The 22,505-nt window shown below is 34.8% G+C and overlaps 3 protein-coding genes across 5 annotated transcripts; 2 read left to right on the plus strand and 1 right to left on the minus strand.

The window, feature by feature from the left end:
* Positions 1 to 3,923: 3,923 nt before the first annotated feature.
* Positions 3,924 to 5,078, plus strand: LOC140840690 (protein ANTAGONIST OF LIKE HETEROCHROMATIN PROTEIN 1-like). The gene has a single exon (XM_073207863.1). It carries the CDS (start codon positions 3,924 to 3,926, stop codon positions 5,076 to 5,078), a length of 1,155 nt encoding a protein of 384 aa, XP_073063964.1.
* A 7,388-nt stretch (positions 5,079 to 12,466) lies between these two features.
* Positions 12,467 to 16,483, plus strand: LOC140841220 (protein MANNAN SYNTHESIS-RELATED 2). Of its 2 annotated transcripts, none has more exons than XM_073208486.1 (6): positions 12,467 to 12,717; positions 13,326 to 13,449; positions 13,539 to 13,612; positions 14,136 to 14,221; positions 14,724 to 15,306; positions 15,943 to 16,483. In XM_073208486.1, the coding sequence occupies exons 1-6, from the start codon at positions 12,616 to 12,618 to the stop codon at positions 16,219 to 16,221; spliced, it is 1,248 nt and encodes a 415-aa protein (XP_073064587.1). In that variant the 5' UTR covers positions 12,467 to 12,615; the 3' UTR covers positions 16,222 to 16,483. The 2 variants fall into 2 exon arrangements, with proteins under 2 accessions (XP_073064587.1, XP_073064588.1); XM_073208487.1 differs by having other exon boundaries at positions 13,542 to 13,612.
* Positions 16,484 to 17,816: 1,333 nt separating this feature from the next.
* Positions 17,817 to 22,377, minus strand: LOC140841221 (GATA transcription factor 24-like). 2 transcript variants are annotated; one of them, XM_073208489.1, is made up of 8 exons: positions 22,185 to 22,377; positions 21,622 to 22,062; positions 20,407 to 20,490; positions 20,196 to 20,329; positions 19,953 to 20,084; positions 18,826 to 18,931; positions 18,176 to 18,250; positions 17,817 to 18,098 (listed from the first exon to the last, which is right to left on the minus strand). In XM_073208489.1, exons 2-8 carry the CDS (start codon positions 21,925 to 21,927, stop codon positions 18,027 to 18,029), a joined length of 909 nt encoding a protein of 302 aa, XP_073064590.1. In that variant the 5' UTR covers positions 21,928 to 22,062; positions 22,185 to 22,377; the 3' UTR covers positions 17,817 to 18,026. The 2 variants fall into 2 exon arrangements, with proteins under 2 accessions (XP_073064590.1, XP_073064589.1); XM_073208488.1 differs by having other exon boundaries at positions 17,817 to 18,100; positions 18,175 to 18,250; positions 21,622 to 22,377.
* Positions 22,378 to 22,505: the final 128 nt, after the last annotated feature.

The raw sequence follows: 22,505 nt of genomic DNA on the forward strand, positions 1-22,505 counted from the left end.
AGGAAATCACTTTGTTCTTCAAGGTTTTTAGCGGTTCTAGCCTCGGTTCTTCCCGTTCTTCGTCGTCGTCGGTATATCGTGCGTTTATTACGCAAAGGCACGCCAATATCTTCCTTTTTCTCATCCAATACATCATATACCGATTGTTTGATTGCATGTGTAAAGATTATGAAATTTTAGTACGGTTTTTACGTATTCGTGTTGCGATCTAACGTGTTCATGTGTCGATTCATGTCTTGCTTGTTTTAGGGGACTGCCATGATGTTACATGTTGTCTAGATAACGTTTTTTTGGCAAGACACAGCCACACGAACTCACCACAACCAGCAGAAAACAGAAAACCAATGGAACCATCGGCTGTGGTGTTGTCAAGGGGGGTTTGGGTTTCGGGTTCTATGTTAGAGGTAGAGGCTTGGCCGGGGCTGGGGCCAGGGCTCGGCCAGGGGTTGTTCATGGTCTAGGGAGAGTCCTAGCCATGCTAGGACTCGATCTGGATGGGGCAGGGAGGAGTCCTTGCAAGCAAGGACTCCACCCGAGGAGCTGCACCATGAGGTGCAGGCTTCGCACGTTCGGACTAGGGCAGGGGCTCGTTCCAGGCTTGCTGGGCGGTGTCAAGGCGAGTCCTCAGGGTCCTAGGTAAGGGTTAGGCACGTGGGTTCGTGGCCAGGGTAGTCGGCTCGAGACCAGTGGGCAGAAACGAGGGTGCATCCACAGCACAGCTCTCGGCAGAACATGGGGGGAACTTGGGGTGGTTAGTTTGTGTTGTTGGCTAGTAACTTGACAAATTACGAGGTCCAGTAGGGCTACTTTGACATGTTGGGGACGGGAAGGGAAAAGGAGAACAAAAAAAGAAAAGGAGAGAGCAAGTTTGGGGGGGAGAGGACAGGGAATTTGGTAGAGGAGAAAGGAGTCAGGATATGGTAATCTGCGGGGGTTTGGAACTCTAGATTGTAAGGTGTGTTGGATTGTACAGTGAGGTTGAGGGAAGTCCTGTGACTATGAGATGAATGATGAAGATGCAAACACACCCCCCCGAGAGGACCATCGCTTTTCTATCTGTTTTTCCGCACTCATGTTATTATTATGATTGTTACGTTAAAAAGTATTTTTAAAACCATTTATTTATGCTGTTATAGTGGTTGTTGGAGCGGGAAAAATGACTTTCCCAACGATTATTGCTTTTCCTATAGTTTGGTAATAGTGCCATTTATTTATGTTTAATTTAATGACGATTGCAATTGATTTTTAAATGCTAGCTAGCGAATGTTCTAGATCATGGACAAAAATATTTTATTAAAATATTTTTACAAGGACCGAAATTTAAAAAAAAAAAAATTTCTAGTACATTTTAAACACAAGAACATGGGACGTTACAACCGAAGTCTAGGAATAAGACGTACTGTCACCCCGATTGGGAGGGTAATTGACAGACAGTGACGTCTTATTCACACCGGGATCCCTAGAGTTAGAGTCGAGTCGAGTCAAGATATGAATTGAATTGAGCTGCATGCTTATTTCGTTTTGGTTTCATAGATTATGGAACCCATTGTTACTGCATGCATATTTTGATTTGATTTCATAGACTATGGAACCTATTGTTATTGATTTTATGCATGCTAATGTGCTTTATGATTTATATTGTGTATATGCATGTCTACCATGTTTTATATTGGGATTTATTCTCACCCGAGTATCCGGCTGTTGTCTTATTTTGTATGTGTACATGACAACAGGTGGGACAAGATCGGGGTCAAGAAGATGATGAGGGAAGACGAGTTTAGAGTGGTGATTTCGGACTTATTGTAGACTTGGTATAATACTTGAAATTTAGTAGTTGAACCTTAGACTAGTTTGAATAATTGATGTACCTTATTATACTTATATACTGAGATGTATATTAGTTACACTCCATTACGTTCCGCATTTACATTTTAAAAAGAAAAATTTTTAGACCATGTTTATCTTAATTGATAATTAAATCCCCAAAGATGAATAACAAGATAATTAGCGTCCGGGTCCCCACATAAAGTTTTGGAGAATCTTGTTTATGTTGAACCAGCGACATTGGAGGGCCTTAGTACTTCGAGGCTCTGTTGAGTTACCAGCGAGTTGTTCGTTGTATGTAGCTGCCACTCGTGACCATAACCTATCGCGTGATTGGTTTATACCAATCATTGGATTTTGGGAGACATCAAGATAAGTCATCACAAGTAATTTGTCCTCCTCGATTGAGAAGGCTGCACCACGTTTAGATGAAGTCATTTGATTGTAAATAATTATTCAATTTGTAGGAGTGGTCTCAATGCTTCGTATGATGCTTCAATTTATAGCCAAAACATTTTGATAAGAAATCTGGATCAATTATAATTAAATCTGATCTAACTGTAGAAATTTAAATTAATTAGATTGATTTGTTTGGGGATACGAAATTTGATCTAAAGGTGTGTATTGAAAGAACTTTATTTTAAATGTACAATGCATCTCTGACATATTATAGAGTTTCTTTATTAGTGGGTGAAAACTCGTGCCAGATGACTTTTCTTTGCTGACAAATACACAACCCGTGACAACTGCAAAAAATATAGACAAGAGTTAACAAATGAGTTGTCTCTGACTGTGACTAGACAACACGTGATTGATGACTGCAACTAGACAACCCATCACATGGCTTTTATTTTAAATGCACAACCCGTGACAACTAGTATATAGACAAGAGTGGGCTATTGAGTTGTCTCTGATTGTGACTAGACAACACGTGACTGCTGACTGCAACTAGACAACTCCTCAGTAGAGATGTCAATAGGGCGGGTATGGGGCGGGTTTGGCTAAACCCAAGACCCTCCCCATGAAAAAAACTTTAACCCATTACCCGCCCCACCCCGGTTAAATATTCTTCGGACCCACCCCACCTCGAGTACGAAATGGGGCCGGGTAGACCCATGAGACCCGTGAGACCCGAATTTTTTAAAAATAAAAAAGCAATCTTTCTTCTCACATGACTGAATTATGAAACAGACAAGCCTATAAATACAACATTGTGGAAAATTAATTCATGTCTTCGACCACACTTAATAATAACAAACAAAATATTTTCACGACATAAAGAATTACATAAAAAAAAGAGTTACTAGCTCTCCAAAAAAATCTTGACATCCCCAAAAAAAGTCATAACATTATTTAAACAGATCAATATAAAATCAGTGATCAGACAATATTTAATTCTACTAAGATGAGGAACAACTATTCTTCCACTATTGCTAAAAGCAGATTCAAATGCAACAGTTCACATAAGAATAGCTAAGATCGTTATAGTTGAGGTGAGCTACTAAAAAATGAAAATTAATAAAACTAAAACCCTAGAATATTTATATGCACATATATATGGGGCGGGTATGGGCCTGGTATTATAGGACCCATGACCCGCCCCATATCCGGACGGGTCTGAAAATTGGACCCGAGACCCACCCCATGACCCATTTAGTATGCCCAAACCCACCCCATACACGCGGGTCTATTGTGGGTCTGGGTAAAATCCGAACCCATTGACATCCCTACTCCTCAGTTGGCTTTTAGTGGAAATGCATAGCCCGCGACAACATGCATTATATAAATTAGACAACCCCCCTCGTCAGTTGGCTGTGTTGAAATACACAACCTGTGACAAAAAAATGAGTTTGCTTTTATTCCATATAATATTAAAAATAAATTAAAATATCTAATATAAATAAACTCATAAGTGTCACCACTTATTTAAAGACCAGTGACTTCTTGATAATTTACTCAACTTGCTCAAAAATGAATTTTGATGAAGGAGATCCTTCAAGTTTTTCTTTCTATGCGTCCTCGTCGTCATCTGAGATGACGACGAAGATCGATCTAGTGCCAACGTACAGAATGAGTTGAATCGCATTGACGAACAACAAATGGTTTTAAGCCAGCTCATAAACAGTGCTACCGTTGTCTCCAGTTACTTCCAAGAAAGTGATAATTTGCACCGACAAGGCTCGATCACTGGCCATGTTGTGATTAATCGAGACAGATTAGCTGTCGAACAACGCGTGTACAATGACTATTTTTCTGAGTCTCCAATGTACAATGAATCAATGTTCAAGAGACGTTTTCGAATGTCCCGTCGGCTATTCTTGCGAATTATGGAATTCGTTCAACAACATGACAATTACTTCGTACAGAAAGTAGATGCGTTGGGGAGGCCCGGGTTGTCCCCATACCAGAAGATAACAGCTGCAATGCGTATCTTAGCATACGGTATGGCAGCAGATTCAACGGATGAGTATATTAAAATCGGGGAGTCTACTGCGATTGAAAGTTTAAAAAGATTTTTTCGGGCTGTGGTGGAGGTTTTTGGTGACTGGTATCTTCGGTCTCCAAATGCTGAGGACATTGAAAGGATTCTCCTTATTGGAAAACAACGTGGATTCCCGGGGATGTTAGGAAGCCTAGATTGTATGCATTGGAAGTGGAAAAACTGTCCAAAAGGTTGGGCTGGACAATATGCTGGTCGTAGCGGAAAACCAACTATCATTTTGGAGGCCGTAGCAGATTACGAGTTGTGGATATGGCATGCATATTTTGGTTTGCCAGGTTCAAACAATGACATTAATGTGTTATCAAAATCTCATCTCTTTGTTAATTTGGCCAATGGTGTAGCTCCCCCTGCTAACTATGTCATACAAGGAAAAGAATATACCATGGGATACTACCTAGCAGATGGTATATATCCAAAGTGGGCTACTCTAGTGCAAACAATCCACAATCCACAAGATCCAAAGAAGAAATATTTTGCAGCACGACAAGAAAGTTGTAGAAAAGATGTTGAACAAGCATTTGGAGTATTGCAATCAAAGTGGGCGATAATCACTGGACCTGCACGAGTTTGGAGCAAACAAATGCTGCATGATATCATGACAACATGCATTATAATACGCAATATGATTATTGAAGACGAAAGGGAATTGAATGTGCCAGTCACAGATTATCGCGAGGCACCCATCCCAGATGTTGAAATGGCACGTGATGAGCATGCCCGATTTCCAAGAGTTTCTTGCACGCCATCGTAAAATAAAAGATAAATCGGCTCACTATGCACTCCGAGATGCTCTTATTGACCATTTGTGGGAGGAGTACAATAATTCGGAATATTAGTATTTTTAATGGTCAATTTGTATGTTGTTCTTTAAATCATGTGTCGTTTATGTTTGTCTTCATTTATATTTTATGTCTGTTTGATGAATGTTGTCTTTTGTTTGCAATTTGATGACAAAATAAATGTATTGTTTTAAATAAACGAGTCGAATACACATGTAGTTGTGTTATGTTTAGCGAATTAATTAAGTTTAGTTAAATAATACATTATGAAATTAATTAATTATATATATATGTGTGTGTGTGTGTGTGTGTGTATTTGAAAATGAAATAAATTAGAGAAATGAAATATTTGAAAGATATGGGTTGAAAATGAAATAAATTAAAGAATTAGAGTATTTCTTAATATTTAAAGGAAATGGGTTGAAAATGAAATAAATTAAAAAAATAAAGTATTTGGTAATATTTAGAGGATATGAGTTGGAGAAGATTTTTAAAACTAGATATCATGAATCTCTATTTTAGAGAATAGAGGATGAAAAATAGAGAATATGGGTTGGAGATTGCCTTAGAGCCATCCCCAACTTCAAGTCAGGATGGTGAACAACGTTGCTTGAAGGAGCTACAGCTCCTGCAGATATTAGAGTTGAGATGTGAGCGAGCAAAGAAAAGTGAAGCAATGTCTGATTGATTTGTTTTCCTTATTTTTCTTTTTTTTTTGGCCATCAATATATATATATATATATATATATATATATATATATATATATATATATATATGTATTATTTTTTTAAAAAATTTGGAACTTTTAGTGGGTCGGGACCTAAGCGGTGACTTGTTTGGCCTCATAAGAGGTCTGGCTTTGATAGTGAGATCCCTCATTTTAACACTTAGAATCAAGGTTTGTGTAATTTATTTCTATTTTTTTCATTTCTATATTTATTACGCTCGTATTAAAAGTTAAAGAGAACTAACGCACGTACCATAAGTCTGAAGAGTGAAACTGACAACCCCCACTGGAAATTGGTAATGCTGGCACCGCCTCAAACTGTCGTCCCTGTGGCTTCCCAAACATAAAATTCTGGATTTGCCCATATATATAAATTGAGCATTTTAACTATAAATTTGCAAATTTCAAATAGAAGAAACCAACTGAAACTACCGAACCGTTTGAATATTTTCTTAAACCTGCATATTTCCAAGATTTTCGAGCACACTCAAAACTTTCATATTTTAAGCCGCTAACAAAGCACACTTATCAGAATTTCTTAGATCTTCAATTATCAATTTGTGATACATAAGCAACTCAAGCAATTAAGCTGAATATTGGGTTATTTTGTATTGCTTTTTCGGTGAACCGATTATATTTAAACATCCAAATCTTGTAAAGTGAGCATAAAAAGTTTCAGTTTAGACAGTAATAAGTCCTAGTGGTCGCACTATGCTCCGACGTGCTCCATCAAGCAAAGGTTGTAAGTACTCCAGCATGGGTATGCGCCCTGGCTCCTCTACACGTAGGTCTTCATGATTCTCTTCCTCACGCTCGTTCCTGTTCATCATGTATTTAAGCCTCTATTTTGTTGTCTTCTTTTGCGGAGGGTTCTTTCAATCTCGGGATCAAATACCTCAAGTTCAGATTCAAGAGACTTTGCATGCACCGAAAGGTATATCAACAAAGAAATTGAAGATGTCAATTCAAATAAAATATAATAAAGAATGCTAAAGTAAATAACTGAGAATAAATTGTAGATTAACAGTTCCTGGCAACGGCGCCAAAAAAAAAAACTTAATCTAGCAAAACTTGCACTGTATAATCCTCGGTAAAACGTAATATAATTAAAGTTCAATATAATCGTTAGTGCACGATGTCAAGTAATAATATAGTGTACACAAGTACGAGTATCATTCCTCCAAAGATCGTGTTTCACAATTTTATTTTCAATTATTAAACATTTAGCAACAATGATTTAAAAAATTATGACTACTACAGTGATGAAATAAGCGAATACTCAATATTTTCAGGATTAAACGATGAAATTAGCAAACTAAAATGATTAATCAAAGATTCAAGGAGAAATGAATTTGTTGGGAATCTCGATTCACATGTCCCTCGTTCATTTACTTAATTTGTTCGACAATGATCCACTCTTTCGACGTGATTTCCTATACAATTGAACACGCCCTCTCGAGCTATACCAAACTATTTCAACTCAATGAAGTAATTAAATATCTTTAATTGTTTCTCAAAGTTGAATTGCACGTCGCTCTATGAAATCTCCTAGCTTTCGACCTACTGGACTATGACTATCGATGTGTATCCAATTTCATATATCTATGCAAATTGTAAATCCACGGATTATGCTACTCGTTCATGTCACAAATTATTCTCTCGAACTCACTCGCAATATGAGCAGTGAGATCATACCGCCCGAGCGCCAACCTCTTTGTCAACATGTTCAGGAAATCAGTCTTCGTGCTCCAGTAAGATTCTATCACCCGAGCGCCACCCTTTCTACCAAATTCTCTCCTTTTTCTTGTGGCTCGTATATTCTCCCCCGATTTAAGTTTTCCGGTCATTTCCTCTGCAAATTTAACAAGTACAACTGAGTCACGATCATATGCATATGTTAATTCTAAAATGAACAAAATGTAGATGAAATGCATGCACACACACACAATGCAAATACACAAAAAATTAATGCAATAAAACACGTAAAACGACACATATCACTGCTTCTTCTAAAATATTTGTTAATATCATCGGCTTGACTTTGAATTAATTTCACATACCTTCGTTTCATTTCTCTTTTTGACCCCAAGATTGATATTTAGGCATTTTCATTTTATTATATCTACAAGTGATTAAAAATTAATGATTTTCAAAATTTTCAATCAACAACAACAAAATAAATTATGTATTAAAAATTTTAAAAAAACTAAAACAAAATCAATCATTTTCAATTGACATATACAAAATAATAAAAATTTCCAAAAATTCATTCAAAATTTTACATTATACAAATGAAAACAAGAATCAAACCTTTATATAACGAAAAATAATAATAATAAAACCCTGATTTGTTTTCCTTATTTTTATTTTTAATTTGCCATCAACAACATATATATGTGTGTGTGTTTAACACTTAGACTCAAGGTTTGTGTCATTTACATTTCTATATATATCTTACACTCATATAAAAAGTTAAAGAGAACTAACGCACGTACCATAACTCTGAGTCTGAAGAGTGAAACTAACGACCCCACTAGAAATTGGTAGTTCTGGCACCGCCTCAAACTGTCGTCACTGCGGTTTCCCAAACATAAAATTCTGGATTTGCTCATATACATAAATTGAGCATTTTAACTATAAATTTGCAAATTTCAAATAGAAGAAACCAACTAAAATTGCAGAACTATTTGAATATTTTCTCAAACCTTCATATTTCAAAGATTTTCGAGCACACTCAAAACTTTCATATTTTAAGCCGCTCACAAAGCACACCTGTCAGAATATATTAGATCTTCAATTATCAATTTATGCAACATTAACAACTCAAGCCATCAAGCTGAATATTGGGTTATTTTGTATTATTTTTCTGGCAAACCGATGATATTTAAACATCCAAATGTTGTAAAGTGAGCACCAAGAGTTTCAGTTTAGACAATAATAAGTCCTAGTTGAAGTAAGTTATTACAAGACGTTGTACAACCAAAGTTTTTAAGTGAAATCATTCCTAAGTGAAAGAAAGAGATGACATAAGAGTGCTATATCCAAACATCCATAAAACATATGTCTTATTTCCTTATGCACTTAACATTTTTACATGTTATTTTCAAGTCGTTTCTTGTTAACTGTCAATTGCATTTTATAATTGATCACTAATCAAGAGGGACAGTTTCTGACTAATTCACTTTTTAATAGTCCAGCAAAACTAGTCATTCAAGAATATTTTCTTACAACTTTTAAAGAACAACTCAAAGTTTCGAAAATATTAAAAGAGATTCATCTCTTCTAAAGTATAGTGTGATCCTAAGAAATGGATATATTTGAATGAACTATCTAACACTTGAGATATGTTGTTTATTCGTTAAAAAACAAAATGGCGACAGCCGAGTTATTAATTTAAAGTCAGATTTCCATGCCTAAACACATGTAATTAGTGCTTGATGAGCAGCAAGTGCATGATTGACGGCTTCACCCGACATTTGATAAGACTTCTTAATTAATTAAGATTCTTAATTAATTAAGAGTGGATCTCTTGTGAGACCGTTTCACGGATCATAATATGTGAAATGGGTCAATCCTACTCATATTCACAATAAAAAATAATACTTTTAGCATAAATAGTAATACTTTTCATGGGTGACCCAAATAAGAGATCTGTCTCACAAATACGACCCGTGAGATCGTCTCACACAAGTTTTTGTCATTAATTAAATGTTTTGATTCCTTGTTCTCTTCACTATATCTTACGTTGAAGAAAAATTTTGTTATATTTGACGTCTTAAATCATGTTATATTGCTAAATCAAATTTTGTTCGTAAAAATTATTGAAAAGTAAATGTACTAAACACTATGCATAAAAAGATTAAAAAAAAATATATATATATATACCGTTCAAAAAAAAAAAAGATAAAATATAACATAAATAAAAATTCGATTTATCTATTTTTTATTAAAAATTATCAATATATTGTTTTATTTTTTATTGTGCTTGTGATAGAATTTATTATCGATTTCTTTTATAAAAAAAAATAAATGAATCGAATGTTTTATTGATGATTAATTGTATTTTGTTCATACATGATGTTTAATGCGTTTACTTTTTAATAATTTGTGTAAACATAGTTTGTTTGAGCAAAATGTTACACAGTTTGGAATATGAAATATTACAGATGATTTTGTTCCGTCTTACGTGAGCACCATATGTGAATTACATTTCACAATTTTTTTCAAAAAAAAAACATTGTTTCAGTAGGAAAATAACATAAAAAACACAACTCTATATTACATGAGATAAATTTAGTTTTGTTAAAAAAATTATAAAGTTCACACATGACGTACCACGTGATATCACAATTTTAAAATTGAGACGAGCTATGAAGTTCAAAATCAGATTTATAACTTTCAATTTGAAATCGACATATAATTTTGTTAGATGTGACACATTGACTAAATTAAGTATAAGTTTTATATATATGGAACAATGATTCATTTGAGTTCAAATCCAAATTTTTACGACCATATTTGCGATATAATAAATAAAATATATTTAAAATTTTCTTTTATCTAATTGTGAAAAAAAATTAGGGTTCTATTTTCATTTTTGGGTTGAATTTTGTCACTCATGGCACACAGAGTAAGGATTTATTTTTATAATAAATTTTAACTTCAAAGACAACATACTATTTATGAGTTAATTCACTATTTTAATTTTCAATTAACGATTTATATTAATTTCAATATTAATGTGAAATTATTATTATTTAAAATTTGTAACTCATTTCATAAATTCCTTTCAATGTGTCAACCTTTCATGTCACTTTTGTATATTATTATATAAATCATCTCAATCCATTTTCATTTTTCTTATAAAAAGAGTAGAGAGACAAACCATAAACCTTATATTTTATCACCATCAAATTTACTAACTACTATTCTAATTAATTTCATTTTGTCAAATTACCACCGCAACTTATTTCCTACCATATTAATATCTACTAATTCTTTTTATTAAATTAGAGCAGTGACATAAGGATTGAAGGGCACTAAAAATAATCATCTTTTATGTGGATACATTGGGTATTGTGTATTTGTGGATATTCAAGGATTTCTTTATGAAATATAATTCTTAAGCCATACCATGAAATTAATGATAGAAGATGATCAATAATAGTTTCCATTATATGAAGCTGAGATCGAGGTAAGTGGGTTGTATATGTGTTTTAAAATAATGGTGTTTCTGCTTTTGAAAACTCGATCGTATATAAATCGTTTCATGTCTTTTGATTTCATATATGTTCGTTTCGCATGATTCCTTTATCATTCCATGAAATTTTGAAAATGCACTATTATGATTCGAATTAAAAGTGGTAAGAAAATTTCCGAAACATAATAAGATAAGATAAGGCTATGATGAGGTGAGTTATAATAATCGATATATGGCATCGTCCCTTTAAAAGAGTAACAATTAGGGACTGATCAGTATACAATGAATAAAAAATGAATAACAGTGTCTTGTTTTGATATGTTTTGATGTCTTGTTTCGAGTTCTGTTTGGTTTTGATTTATGTTGCGATATGTTCTGCCACATTTCACCATTGAACTCATATTATATGTACATTTCGATGTTCTGGTATATATACGATTGACCCCATTTGCTGAGTGTTTCCTCAAACAATCACCCTCTTATTTCCTACCCCAGATAAAAATGAAAAGGAACTCGAAGAGGAAGAGTATACATAATCTTGGGCTGATGAAAAAGAAGACATTCAGAAGTGCTACTATTATTTGATTTTATTCTCCCTGTGATGATAAGTTTTAGCTTCCGTTGATGTATTTGATTATGATTTGTACTTCGGGATGTAAGAAAAAATTTCGTAATAAAATAATATACTGATTTTTGGTTAAATTCTATACTATAAGGCTTGTTGTTTTTGAATTTTATTTGAAAGCCACGCCGATATTGTGCTCTCAAGTTTGGTGCGTGATAGTCTTAACATGGTATCAGAGCTAAAACTCATCGTTATATGTTATATTGTCTTATTGGTCAACCACTAATGTCTAGTAAACTTCACGCTCCAGTTGTTCGATGTTGAGTGTGATGAGGTGTGTTAGATATCACATTGATGAGGTGTGTTAGATATCACATATTGGCTGAATTAAATCAAATTGTCTAGTCTAAGCTCCCATTGTTCATTTTTGGTCGTGAGACGTGATGAAATGTGTTATTAATGTTAAAAATTACGTCTTTGAAAATTGTATATATTTTATAACAAAAACTTGTGTGAGATGGTCTCACGAGTCATATTTGTGAGACAGATATCTTATTTGGGTCACCCATGAAAAAATATTACTTTTTATGCTAAGAGTATTACTTTTTATTGTGAATATGAGTAGGGTTGACGGTCTCACAGATTATGATCCGTGAGACGGTCTCATATGAGACCCACTCATACTTTATTTAAGGTATTTTTTTTAGATTAGGTTAAATTCAAATCCTAATATTAACAAAATTATCCTACAAAAAATAGATAAATAGAATTAAGGTCAGTTCTAATTTCTAAATCTTAACAAATCTGTATTTCTAAAAAATAGATAAATAAATAAATTATCGTTGGATGTTCACGAAAAATAGTAGAATTAGGAGGTCAATGTTTTCGGCAAAGTGTCGGTGTTTCTCTTCCCGTATGCTCACTCTACTTGTCCGGAAAATGCGCCAAAAATACCGCTGTTAAATCACGATTCTCTCTGTCTCTCAGTGCCTGGTTTTGGAGAGAGTTCCCAAGCAATGGCGTTTGATCCCAGACAAGTATTGGCAGCTGTGTTGACCTTCACCATGTTTGTGATGCTTGCCAACATGATTAAGCGCGATCATTTCGATTCTGTTCATGTAAGTTCTTCATATCCAAACCATCTTTTTTGTTCAAGGTACGTCTTCTTATGTTCTTCCTAAGTAAATTGGTAGTGTTCTTTTTTTCTTTCTTCGAATTTTTGAAGCTTAGAGTGTAGAAATGGGAGAGATTTTGCATTGTCTGTCTTCCCTTGCGCGCAAGCTTCGGCCTTTACGTTGGACTTTTTGTCTTTTAGTTTATCAATCTGATGCCTACTTGGATCCAAATCGATTGTCCTTATGTGCTTTTTGTTATGGTACTATAAGATCTAATATTGGAAGCTTGCAGCCGGATCAACTTCTCGATTTTTTTTTCTCATTTTGATTTCGTCGAAGCTGTGCTACTGCCTTGTGGTTGAACTGACATTTGACGCTCACACAAGCTGGTCATCGGTCCCTCCTGTCTGAATATGACAAATGTGAATGGCTGGGGTTTTGGGATCTGTAACATCTGTAACATCTGATCCAACTACAGTTTTACACTGCTTTATCTTTTTACCAATGTGCTTCAGTCGTTCTTGTTCTGGATCTGATTAAAAGTTAAGGAATTGGGAAATTGGGTTTTGTTGTCGGCTCAAACACTTTTTTTCTTGTTTCTGTTTATGAAGCCAACCGTTCATGAGACAAACAAAGCTTCTGATAACAGCCTTGCTAGTGTCACAAAAGGGGACGATGGACCTTGGAAGGAGGACGGCGTCACCTTGAAGCCTTGTTGGGAGAAGCCAGTTTTGCGTTAGTAGAAGATAATTTCAGCTCTGTTTTTGTATGTCTTAATTTTGGATTATCATATAATGTGTTTGTGTTATGTGATGTATTGGTCGCAGAGGAGACAGATGAGATGCAAGGATATGCCACCTTCTCATTGACTAATGGCCCTGAATACCATGTCTCTCAGGTATAATGAATTATCACCTAGACTTCAATTTGGTAAAAGAAGTCAAATAAGATGCATGTATGCGTAATTCGTTGTCTTGATTAATTTCATTTATCAAAGTTCGAAGAGTTTTCGCATTGGACTTGTTTCTTCTGGTCTATTTCTTTCAAAAACCGACTATGATGATGTCAAGATATATTTTCTAGTCCCTTACCTTCAGAATTCCCTAGAAGCAACAGTCCCCGAAGTGTTACGGCAATGATGGTGTGAACCTTCTCAGACTACTTCAGAAAAGTTTATCTGTGCATATCCCTAGCCAAAACTTACATGAATTGCTAATTTTGTTACTTGTGCTTCTGATAAACCAGAAGTTGACTTCAGTATGAGTCATCTTATTAATTTTCTGAATAATTGTCTTGTTAATTTTCTGATTAGTTGCTTCATGAGTCGTCTTATTAATTTCTGAATAATTGTCTTGTTAATTTTCTGATTAGTTGCTTCATTATTTTTAATCTGACATCGTCATTTCATTGTAATTCATTAGATTGCTGATGCGGTGGTTGTGGCCAGATATCTACGGGCTACCCTTGTAATCCCAGATATTAGAGGCAGCAAACCTGGTGATAAGAGGTTAAAGCCAATTTCTTTAATTAGAACTTTTGTCTGCTTGTATGTTTGTTTGCATGTGTACTTTCTTTTTGTGTTATCTGAGATTGGCTTCTTGCTCTAATTTATGGATTTGGCATCAATAAAATTAACTGCTAAAATAAACCGCTGCATATTTATCTCAGAGCAGGAAAAAGAAAGATGCAATATGTGCATTTGGGTTTCATCATGTACCAGTGGTTATCTCTCTCCCACTTTTTGCTTCATTTGGTGTGTATTTGACGCCTTTGAGCCACAGCAGTTTGTGATAAAATTATGGATGACCGATATTTTGTCTTATTTTGCTAGAAATGTGTACAGTTATCACCGCTGTATAGAGAATCTTCTTTATTGAGTAAACTTATGTGCAATAGTCTTTTAATTCTCATCAGCATGGGTATTTCTTTGTAAATATTAGCTTAAATGAATGACATTGTTCAGCTTCTTTGGTGCCCATCTAGACAAATTAATTTTTCGCGACTTTCAGGAGCTTTGAGGATGTCTATGATGTTGAAAAGTTCATAGCAAGCCTCGAGGGCGTGGTCAAAGTTGTCAAATCTCAGCCTTCTGATGTATCAGCTCGTAATCTAGCAGTAGTGAAAGTTCCTAATCGGGTTACTGAAGAGTACATTGCAGAAAATGTAGAACCAGTTTTCAGAACAAAGGGAAACGTAAGGATATCCACTTACTTCCCATCAGTAAACATGAAAAAGACAAAGGAAAAGACCAATACAGACTCTATTGCATGTCTGGCAATGTTTGGAACCCTGGAGCCACAATCCGGGATTCGCGAAGTGGTTGACTCAATGATTGACCACCTAAAATCCGCAAGTCGGAAGTCAAATGGTCAGTTTGTGGCAGTTGACTTAAGAGTTGATATATTGGAGAAGAAGGGCTGTCACAAAGACAATGGTTCTCCAGGGTCCAAAAGCTGTTATGGTCCACAAGAGATAGCTCTCTTTTTGAGAAAGATTGGCTTCGACAAGGATACCACAGTGTATGTGACTCAAACAAGATGGGACAGCAGGCTTGATGCTCTGAAGGACTTCTTCCCAAAAACTTATACGAAGGTAGAATTTTCGTTGTCTTATGTTTTCCTTGAAATAATGATGTTCGTTTCTCTCCCTCTGTTCATCTTTTCTGAGAATAATTTTAGCTTTTCTCTTGCTTGATAATCTCATTGAATGTTTCTTATCTCTTACATCACTTTTTTTTTCCATCAGAGGCTGATGGGGTATAAATGAGTTAGGTTCAGCTGAGTTTTGGAATTTTTTTGGCTAGGACATTATGAATTTGAGCTCGAGAGCTACCTCATTTACCCAAATTATTGTTGATCTGATGAAAATGGAGTTCAATTTAGGATATCACGCCTTATGTTATGAAGAAAAAATTTGGACCAATTTTTCAATAATAAAGATAAGTATTTTTATATACTAAATGATTGTCACATATCTTTGGTTTGTATGATATTTTTAATACATATTTATATAGTATATATACATATGGATATATAAATAAATAATAATTATAATAAATGCTTTCTTGTCGGTTTATGACTTCTTGATAACAATGTAAAAGCTCAGATTTGGAAATAATTGAGCTCAAGTAGAATAGATCACGAGTCAATTCGACTTATCTTATACCCTTTGTAGATGATAAAAGTCTAACCTCACTAACATTTTTCGCTGCCTTCATAACTGTTCCAGGAGGCAATAATGCCTATGGATAAAAAGGACGAATTTCTAGACTCTGAAACTTCTGAATTTGAGAAAGTTATTGACTTCTATATTTCTTCCGAGAGCGATGTATTTGTTCCGGCCATCTCAGGCCTATTTTACGCCAATGTTGCTGGAAGGAGAATCGCTTTTGGCAGAAATCAGATACTTGTACCCACAGATATTCCTGATTCTTCAGCTTCTTCTGAAGACTTCATATCACATTATGTTTCGAAGAAGAACCACTTTGCCTATTCATGTTTTTGCTAGCTCAATTGTTACGATGGGAACACAGTACGAGTTTGGGGTGTTGGAATCAATAATGAAGGAACTAAAAACATTGGCTTAGTATTGTATTATATTGTGTTTGATTTTAAGAAGAGATGTATTTCAGTGTTTCTGCCTACAAGGTTTTTGGTAGGAATGTAATAGTTACAGGTCTCTGTTTGCTTTGTAAGATGTTATACTTTATGTTTCTTGTAACTAATGCCACATCCATGTTTTAATATGGACTCGGAACAAGTTTCATTCACTCTCATTGCCATGCATTTTCTGATTATTTTGTTCGAGCACAAATATGATTGTTGGACCACTTCCCATGTATTCTTACTTTTCCATGAAGTGATTGCTAATATAATCAGAACCACAGATCATAAACAAATCGTGACCTTGAGTGACTTTTTTCATCCAATATTCAACCAATGTGTATGCGTATGTGTGTGTGTATATATATATATATATAAATTTCTAGCAACATTTCCTAGTTTTTGGTCACGTACAAAGGATGTATATGGAAAGTGATGTAACATAAGCGTAAGATATTACAAAGGGATTATGACATATTGATTCACACAAAATGTCGAAAATAACAAGAGAAGACTCAATAATTTTATTTAATCCAAAAACCTGTTTATATATATATATAAAAAACATGCTTATATTTATAGAACATACTCACAATAATCAAAATCAAAAAATATTTCAAAAAATGAAAAGTACGTAATTAACGTAACAAACTTGCATATATTTTATTTTTGGTTTACTATTCAGTTTAAATTATCTGACCATAGTTTGAATTGTTCTAATATGTCAGTTTGACTTATTTTGACACATATTTTGCTAGCCAACTGATATTAACAATCGAAAATACCAAGTTTTCGTTAACCGATTTATTATCGTTCGTACTGTTCCGAAATTTTTGTAAATAAAAACGGTATTACGCTTATTGATGCAATGATAAAGTCTTTGTCTATTTTCTTTTTCTTATTCATCGAGCTGCTGAAACATTTCGTTTTCAGATTTGTATTAGATCAGCTAATTGCAGCCCATCCATGACTTGCATCTGTTTTGGTTGCAAGATGCAGCTTGAACTTCTCTTATAAGCAAAAGCTATCATGATCATGAACTTTCCAATAGCCATGTTCGAGAATGTGTTAATAAATGTAATAATAATTTTATATGATGCCATATCAAAAAGATTAAACGTCTATACTCTTTAATATAACTCTAGCCTAACATATAAAGACAGAAACATGTGGCAGCAATAGTAATGATTATAACAAGAAGACTAGGTTCACTCTTTTAGCTTACGATCTCCTTCCCCCTTTAAAAAAAATCTCATTTTACTTGTAATATTACTTTATTAGCACCACCGACGCCATTATGGTTCTACGTTTCATTATTCTCGTTCAAACTCTTTCATAGTTCAAAGTAGCATGCTCGAGTTTGCATGAACGGTCACAGCAAGAGCAATCCGCATCTGTTTCTTTGGATAATTATTACCAGAAAACCAAACCTCAGAGACCATTGGTAGCCTATCATTATGTTTGTTTCTAACAGTGTCAACAATAATAACACACACAGAATAGAGTACAAGCCAGATATCTGATTATGTCAAATCCACTATCACAGACATGTAGATCAGTTTCTCCCTAGATATCGTCACAACTTCCACTACGAAATGGATTAGCTGAACTCGAGCCTATTTTACACAAAGTTAAACTCATTTCACCGAATTATCACAAACCAAAATGTATTGTACTGTATTATATACACTGTATAGTATATATACATTGTCATGATGAATCATTAGCATTTCCAGGAATAGTAGCAGTCAATACCATTTCATCCGCCTCCAAATTACCATTCTGCATTATCAAAAACAAGCCAGGTCAATCTCATATACCTATCTATACTCTGCACAATTTATATATAGCATATATACCTCCTCACTCCTGTTATGTAGGGGAGTCGTTCCCAGCGAGGTGGTCGTTGCCTTTGAAAGGTCCCGCAGAGTTCCCTAAAACATTCACATCTATGTTGGCAAATCTTGTATACTTACAAATCAATCAATCTAACTACAAAAATAGTATACCCACTGCCAAAAAAATTGGTCTAAGGCAGATAGACGCTTCGTAAACAAAACCAAACAGAAATAATAGAAAATATTTCCAGTTCCAGGGCTTGCTAGTAGTAACAACATGAAATTCCTTACATAGGGCGTAACAGTAAGATGGAGGCAAAAGAAAGCAAAAACAACTGCAACTAACAGAAATCAAGAAAAGCCTGCCATCTTGCAATGACTATAAAATCACAAATGTTCACAAATGGCATCGCAGATATATCATAAAATGTGGTTTTCAGAGGCTTCACGATGGTACTTGGCAATATGCTATGGTAGCCTTCTAAAACTTGGGGATTTCAGGCTTAGATATGAGCAGCATAGAAATATCAGAAAATGAGTAATTCACCTGCTAACAGTTTGTGATTTGTGAGACTGGTGCATCTCATCAAGGTGAGCACACGGGACATGATCGCATATCAATGATAGAAAACAAACCAGAGAAAGAATAATTATATCAACCCCCAATGTACCTTATTAGCCCACATTAGTCCGCATGCATTACAAAGTGTCCTAGGTCCTTCTGGTCCCCGGCGCATCATTGGGGTAGATTTTTCATTAATACCACAATGCCGGCAGCTGGCAAATATGTTGTAAAAAATTCAGATGTATATTTAATAATCACAGTTAAACTCTTTTAACCGATGCAATAACTCAACATATAAAGTGTTCATACACGCCTGCTCAATGCCTAGCTAACAAGAAAGCTTCTCCCCACCTGAACAATCAAATTCTCAAAACTAGAGTTTATTTGATTTGATTTGAAGCACTCTCTGAAAAGAGCCACAGGGAAAGAGAACCATAAAGAATGATAGAGTGATCTCCCTCCCTAAGTCCATTTCTTATATACCAAGTTTTCCTTCTTTCATCAAACTATTATCAGTCAATTTTGAGCAATTAGCAGTAGTGCAGTACTTCTGAATGATTTTGCACACTCATCTGGACTCCTATGAGCAGTCATGAGTGTCTACATGACTACATATGCCTGCTTTCATGCAAGTCAACTTCACAAAACTATGAACTACGATTAAAGATTGTTCCTGCTTTCATGCAAGTCATCTTCACAAAACTATGAACTACGATTAAAGATTGTTCCTGCTTTCATGCAAGTCATCTTCACAAAACTATGAACTACGATTAAAGATTGTTCCTGCTTTCATGCAAGTCATCTTCACAAAACTATGAACTACGAGTAAACATTGTTCCACCACAACATTTCCAATATATGCGTTAGCAATAACAGAGCCACAAATCAAAACTTAAAAGGAACGAATCATTAGCCATTTAAGATGAAGTTAACTACAGGAATCCGAATCATTTTTTCATAAACAATCGGATAAACAGAAGTGCTGTAAATAGATAGATTTACAATGTCAAGAACCTGCAATTGCATAGCACAACTCTTTAGCACCAGTTATCATAAGAGACAGAAAGCAATATTTATTTTGAGTTGGGGGAGGAGTTTATTACAAATGAGTTTTGAACCCGAGACACGTCCCAAACTTCGGACCTTGGTGCCAAAGGCGGTATAAGACATCGGCAACAGAAAGCAAAGTTCTGTGTTAAAATACACAAAAATTGCAAAGATGATAGAACTCACAAAGAATCTTGAGTTTGCGATCCATGGCCATCAATTGCCCAGCTTTTATTTGAGTCCCAACTCGATGCAGCTGATGCAGAATCGTCAAAATTGGGCTTCGAGGATGTAAACTGTCCTTTATTCCTTTGCATTCTTTAAATGAATAAAAAATAATTTCACCACAGAAATTGAAAAATCTCGAACATCAAAACTCTCATCTCAAATCAGACATAAAACTTGATTAAAAAAAAAGGACTCTCGTACCTCAAAGCAACTTCCTTGCGAACAGTGTAACGTATTTTCTTGTCGAAATTTCGTTCTTTCCGCTTCTCTCGGAATCTTATAAGTGAAGCCAATCTCTGAGGAACATTTAGCTTTTGTGGGGCACTAGATAAACCCTATTGGAAAAGTATCAAAAGGTGTCACCAGAAAAAAGATGCTACCATATCAGAGTCAAATACAGAGAGTAACGTACTCTGCTATTAGGAGTAGATATTGGATCTGTAGGAATGATAGGGGCTACTTCACGCCCTCCCACTAGTAGAAGTGCCGCTTGAACCTGAAAGACATAATCAAAACAAGTTGCCTAAACAGTCTAAAGGAAAACGGGGAAGAGATTATTGAACCCCTAGAAAACTTAACAGATTAACCAAGAAAACTTATGTTCTGAAAATCACAGCACATTATATCTTTTAGAATTAAAACTTTGAAAGCTTCAAAGTAAAACTCAGTATATTGACATAAAAATTCCATCATATTACATGTAAAAACCTTTCACCAAGATGCAGGTAAAAACAGTCTTGAATTACCTAAATTAAGCATCATTAGTACATAAGATTCATAATTATGTAAGAGGACAAGAATTGGATATTAAAATGGTGTAATTTAAAAAACCCAAGATTTTTCCGTCTAGAGGATGGAGTGGCTAAATGTTTTGTGGAGAAAAAAGTATAAATTCCAAAATATTTCCCCAAAAATTGTACTGCTTTAAATGACCAAGCAAAAACCATACAGAAAAGACAGCTAAATAAGTCCAAGAGACCTGTATTAACATTACTTTGTGCCTGTTGGAAATAAATGGTGAGAACTCCAAGGAAGATTCATAACGAGGAAATAGAAATAATATTGAATAAACCAACTGAGATTATGTGAATGGAACCTTAAACAAAGGTTGCCAAGTGCACTATCAAAATAAGTTACCAGACCAGTACTCTATTCTAGGTGAAACTACCAATTTGAATGATTTGAATTTTGAAATAGGGTAACTAAAAGGGATACAGCTTTCAAGATGGCCATAAAAATAATAGAAACTTGAACCGTTCAAAGGCATGTATGATTTTGTTGATTGAGAGCATCATCACGAAAGAAATCCAATTGAACAGTCATTCGTTGAAGATTAACAAACCAAAAGTGTAACAGGCAATAAAACAATGCAGTCTTCATTCCACACTGAAACAAGTTAACTTTTTGCTTGTACTCAGATATGTGATCTGATACCCTTTCATAAATAGAATAATTGGATTCATCATATGCTTGTTTCCTAGAAGATACACGTGAGTTATCTAGTTTTAGATAGTACTGGAACGTACGTCATAATATGAAATCTAGGAATTAACTCAAATAAAATAAAATGATTGCAATGCAAAAACAAGGATGGTATAAATTTCAGTTTACATGGGTATGAAGGAACCTTTTCTGGAGAGACAGAATCAAACACATAAACTTGACCCTGAAAGGACAATGTGAGCTGATTATTGTTCTCACTATGCCGCACCAATGCGCCATGGTTATCAGCTCGATTTTCCATATCAGCTGAAACATCTCCATCAAGCACTTCATTCACCCCACTACTACTAACAACATTATTATTGTCGCCATTCTCGTCTTGATCTAGTACACTCCCATTGCTTATGTGATGATGCAACCCGTGATGATGCTGATCTTGCAAGTAGTGCATCATTCCCGATTCGATTCCATGCATTCCATTTCCATCCATCTTCAGCCTATACAGTAACACAGTCACCTGCACTCACACGCCGACCACTTCCATTCTTTCTTAAATAGGAATCGCATCCAGCAGTAAAAGAAATCTACTTTGATCCCTCACAGAACTCCTCTAATTCCTGCCCGCCTGAATTGTTTCAGCAACAATATAGAAAATTAAGAAAAAAATCAAAATTTAATTTTTTTTAAAAAAAAAAGAATGAAGTAGGTGCTTTTAAAACATTTAAAATCTCCGTGCTGATTAATTACCACGAATATGAGAGATTAAAGATATTAGATACAAAAACAAGAATTCTAGTGGAGAAGATGGTGGTATGACGGAGGTGATCGGAGATGTGGGGCAATGAACGGCGGAGACTGGGGGAGGTACAGGGAAGATGAAGATCAGGTGGTGGGCCGTCTTTGCGCTAGGGTTTGAGCGATGATTAGAACGGACGGTGTTTTGTTCTTTTTATTTTCTCAAATTAGTAAATTTGATTTTATATATAAAAAAATATGAAATATAATAAATAAATAGATTAAAAACAATTTGGTAAAAAAAATACATTTAAAAAATAACTTAATACACAA

Source organism: Primulina eburnea, chromosome 9 (assembly GCF_022965805.1).
Source record: "Primulina eburnea isolate SZY01 chromosome 9, ASM2296580v1, whole genome shotgun sequence".
Lineage (NCBI taxonomy): Eukaryota > Viridiplantae > Streptophyta > Magnoliopsida > Lamiales > Gesneriaceae > Primulina > Primulina eburnea.

What these genes read in the sequence shown, in the direction of transcription:
- LOC140840690 (XM_073207863.1), top strand. Translation starts at nt 3,924, where the DNA reads ATGGTTTTAAGCCAGCTCATAAACAGTGCTACCGTTGTCTCCAGTTAC.
- LOC140841220 (XM_073208486.1), top strand. Translation starts at nt 12,616, where the DNA reads ATGGCGTTTGATCCCAGACAAGTATTGGCAGCTGTGTTGACCTTCACC. An exon ending in CTGAATACCATGTCTCTCAG is followed by an intron (nt 13,613 to 14,135) that starts GTATAATGAATT and finishes GTAATTCATTAG; the next exon opens with ATTGCTGATGCGGTGGTTGT. An exon ending in TCCCAAAAACTTATACGAAG is followed by an intron (nt 15,307 to 15,942) that starts GTAGAATTTTCG and finishes TAACTGTTCCAG; the next exon opens with GAGGCAATAATGCCTATGGA.
- LOC140841221 (XM_073208488.1), bottom strand. Translation starts at nt 21,927, where the DNA reads ATGGATGGAAATGGAATGCATGGAATCGAATCGGGAATGATGCACTAC. An exon ending in ATTCTGTCTCTCCAGAAAAG is followed by an intron (nt 20,491 to 21,621) that starts GTTCCTTCATAC and finishes TATGTCTTTCAG; the next exon opens with GTTCAAGCGGCACTTCTACT. An exon ending in ACATAACAGGAGTGAGGAGG is followed by an intron (nt 18,101 to 18,174) that starts TATATATGCTAT and finishes TTTTGATAATGC; the next exon opens with AGAATGGTAATTTGGAGGCG.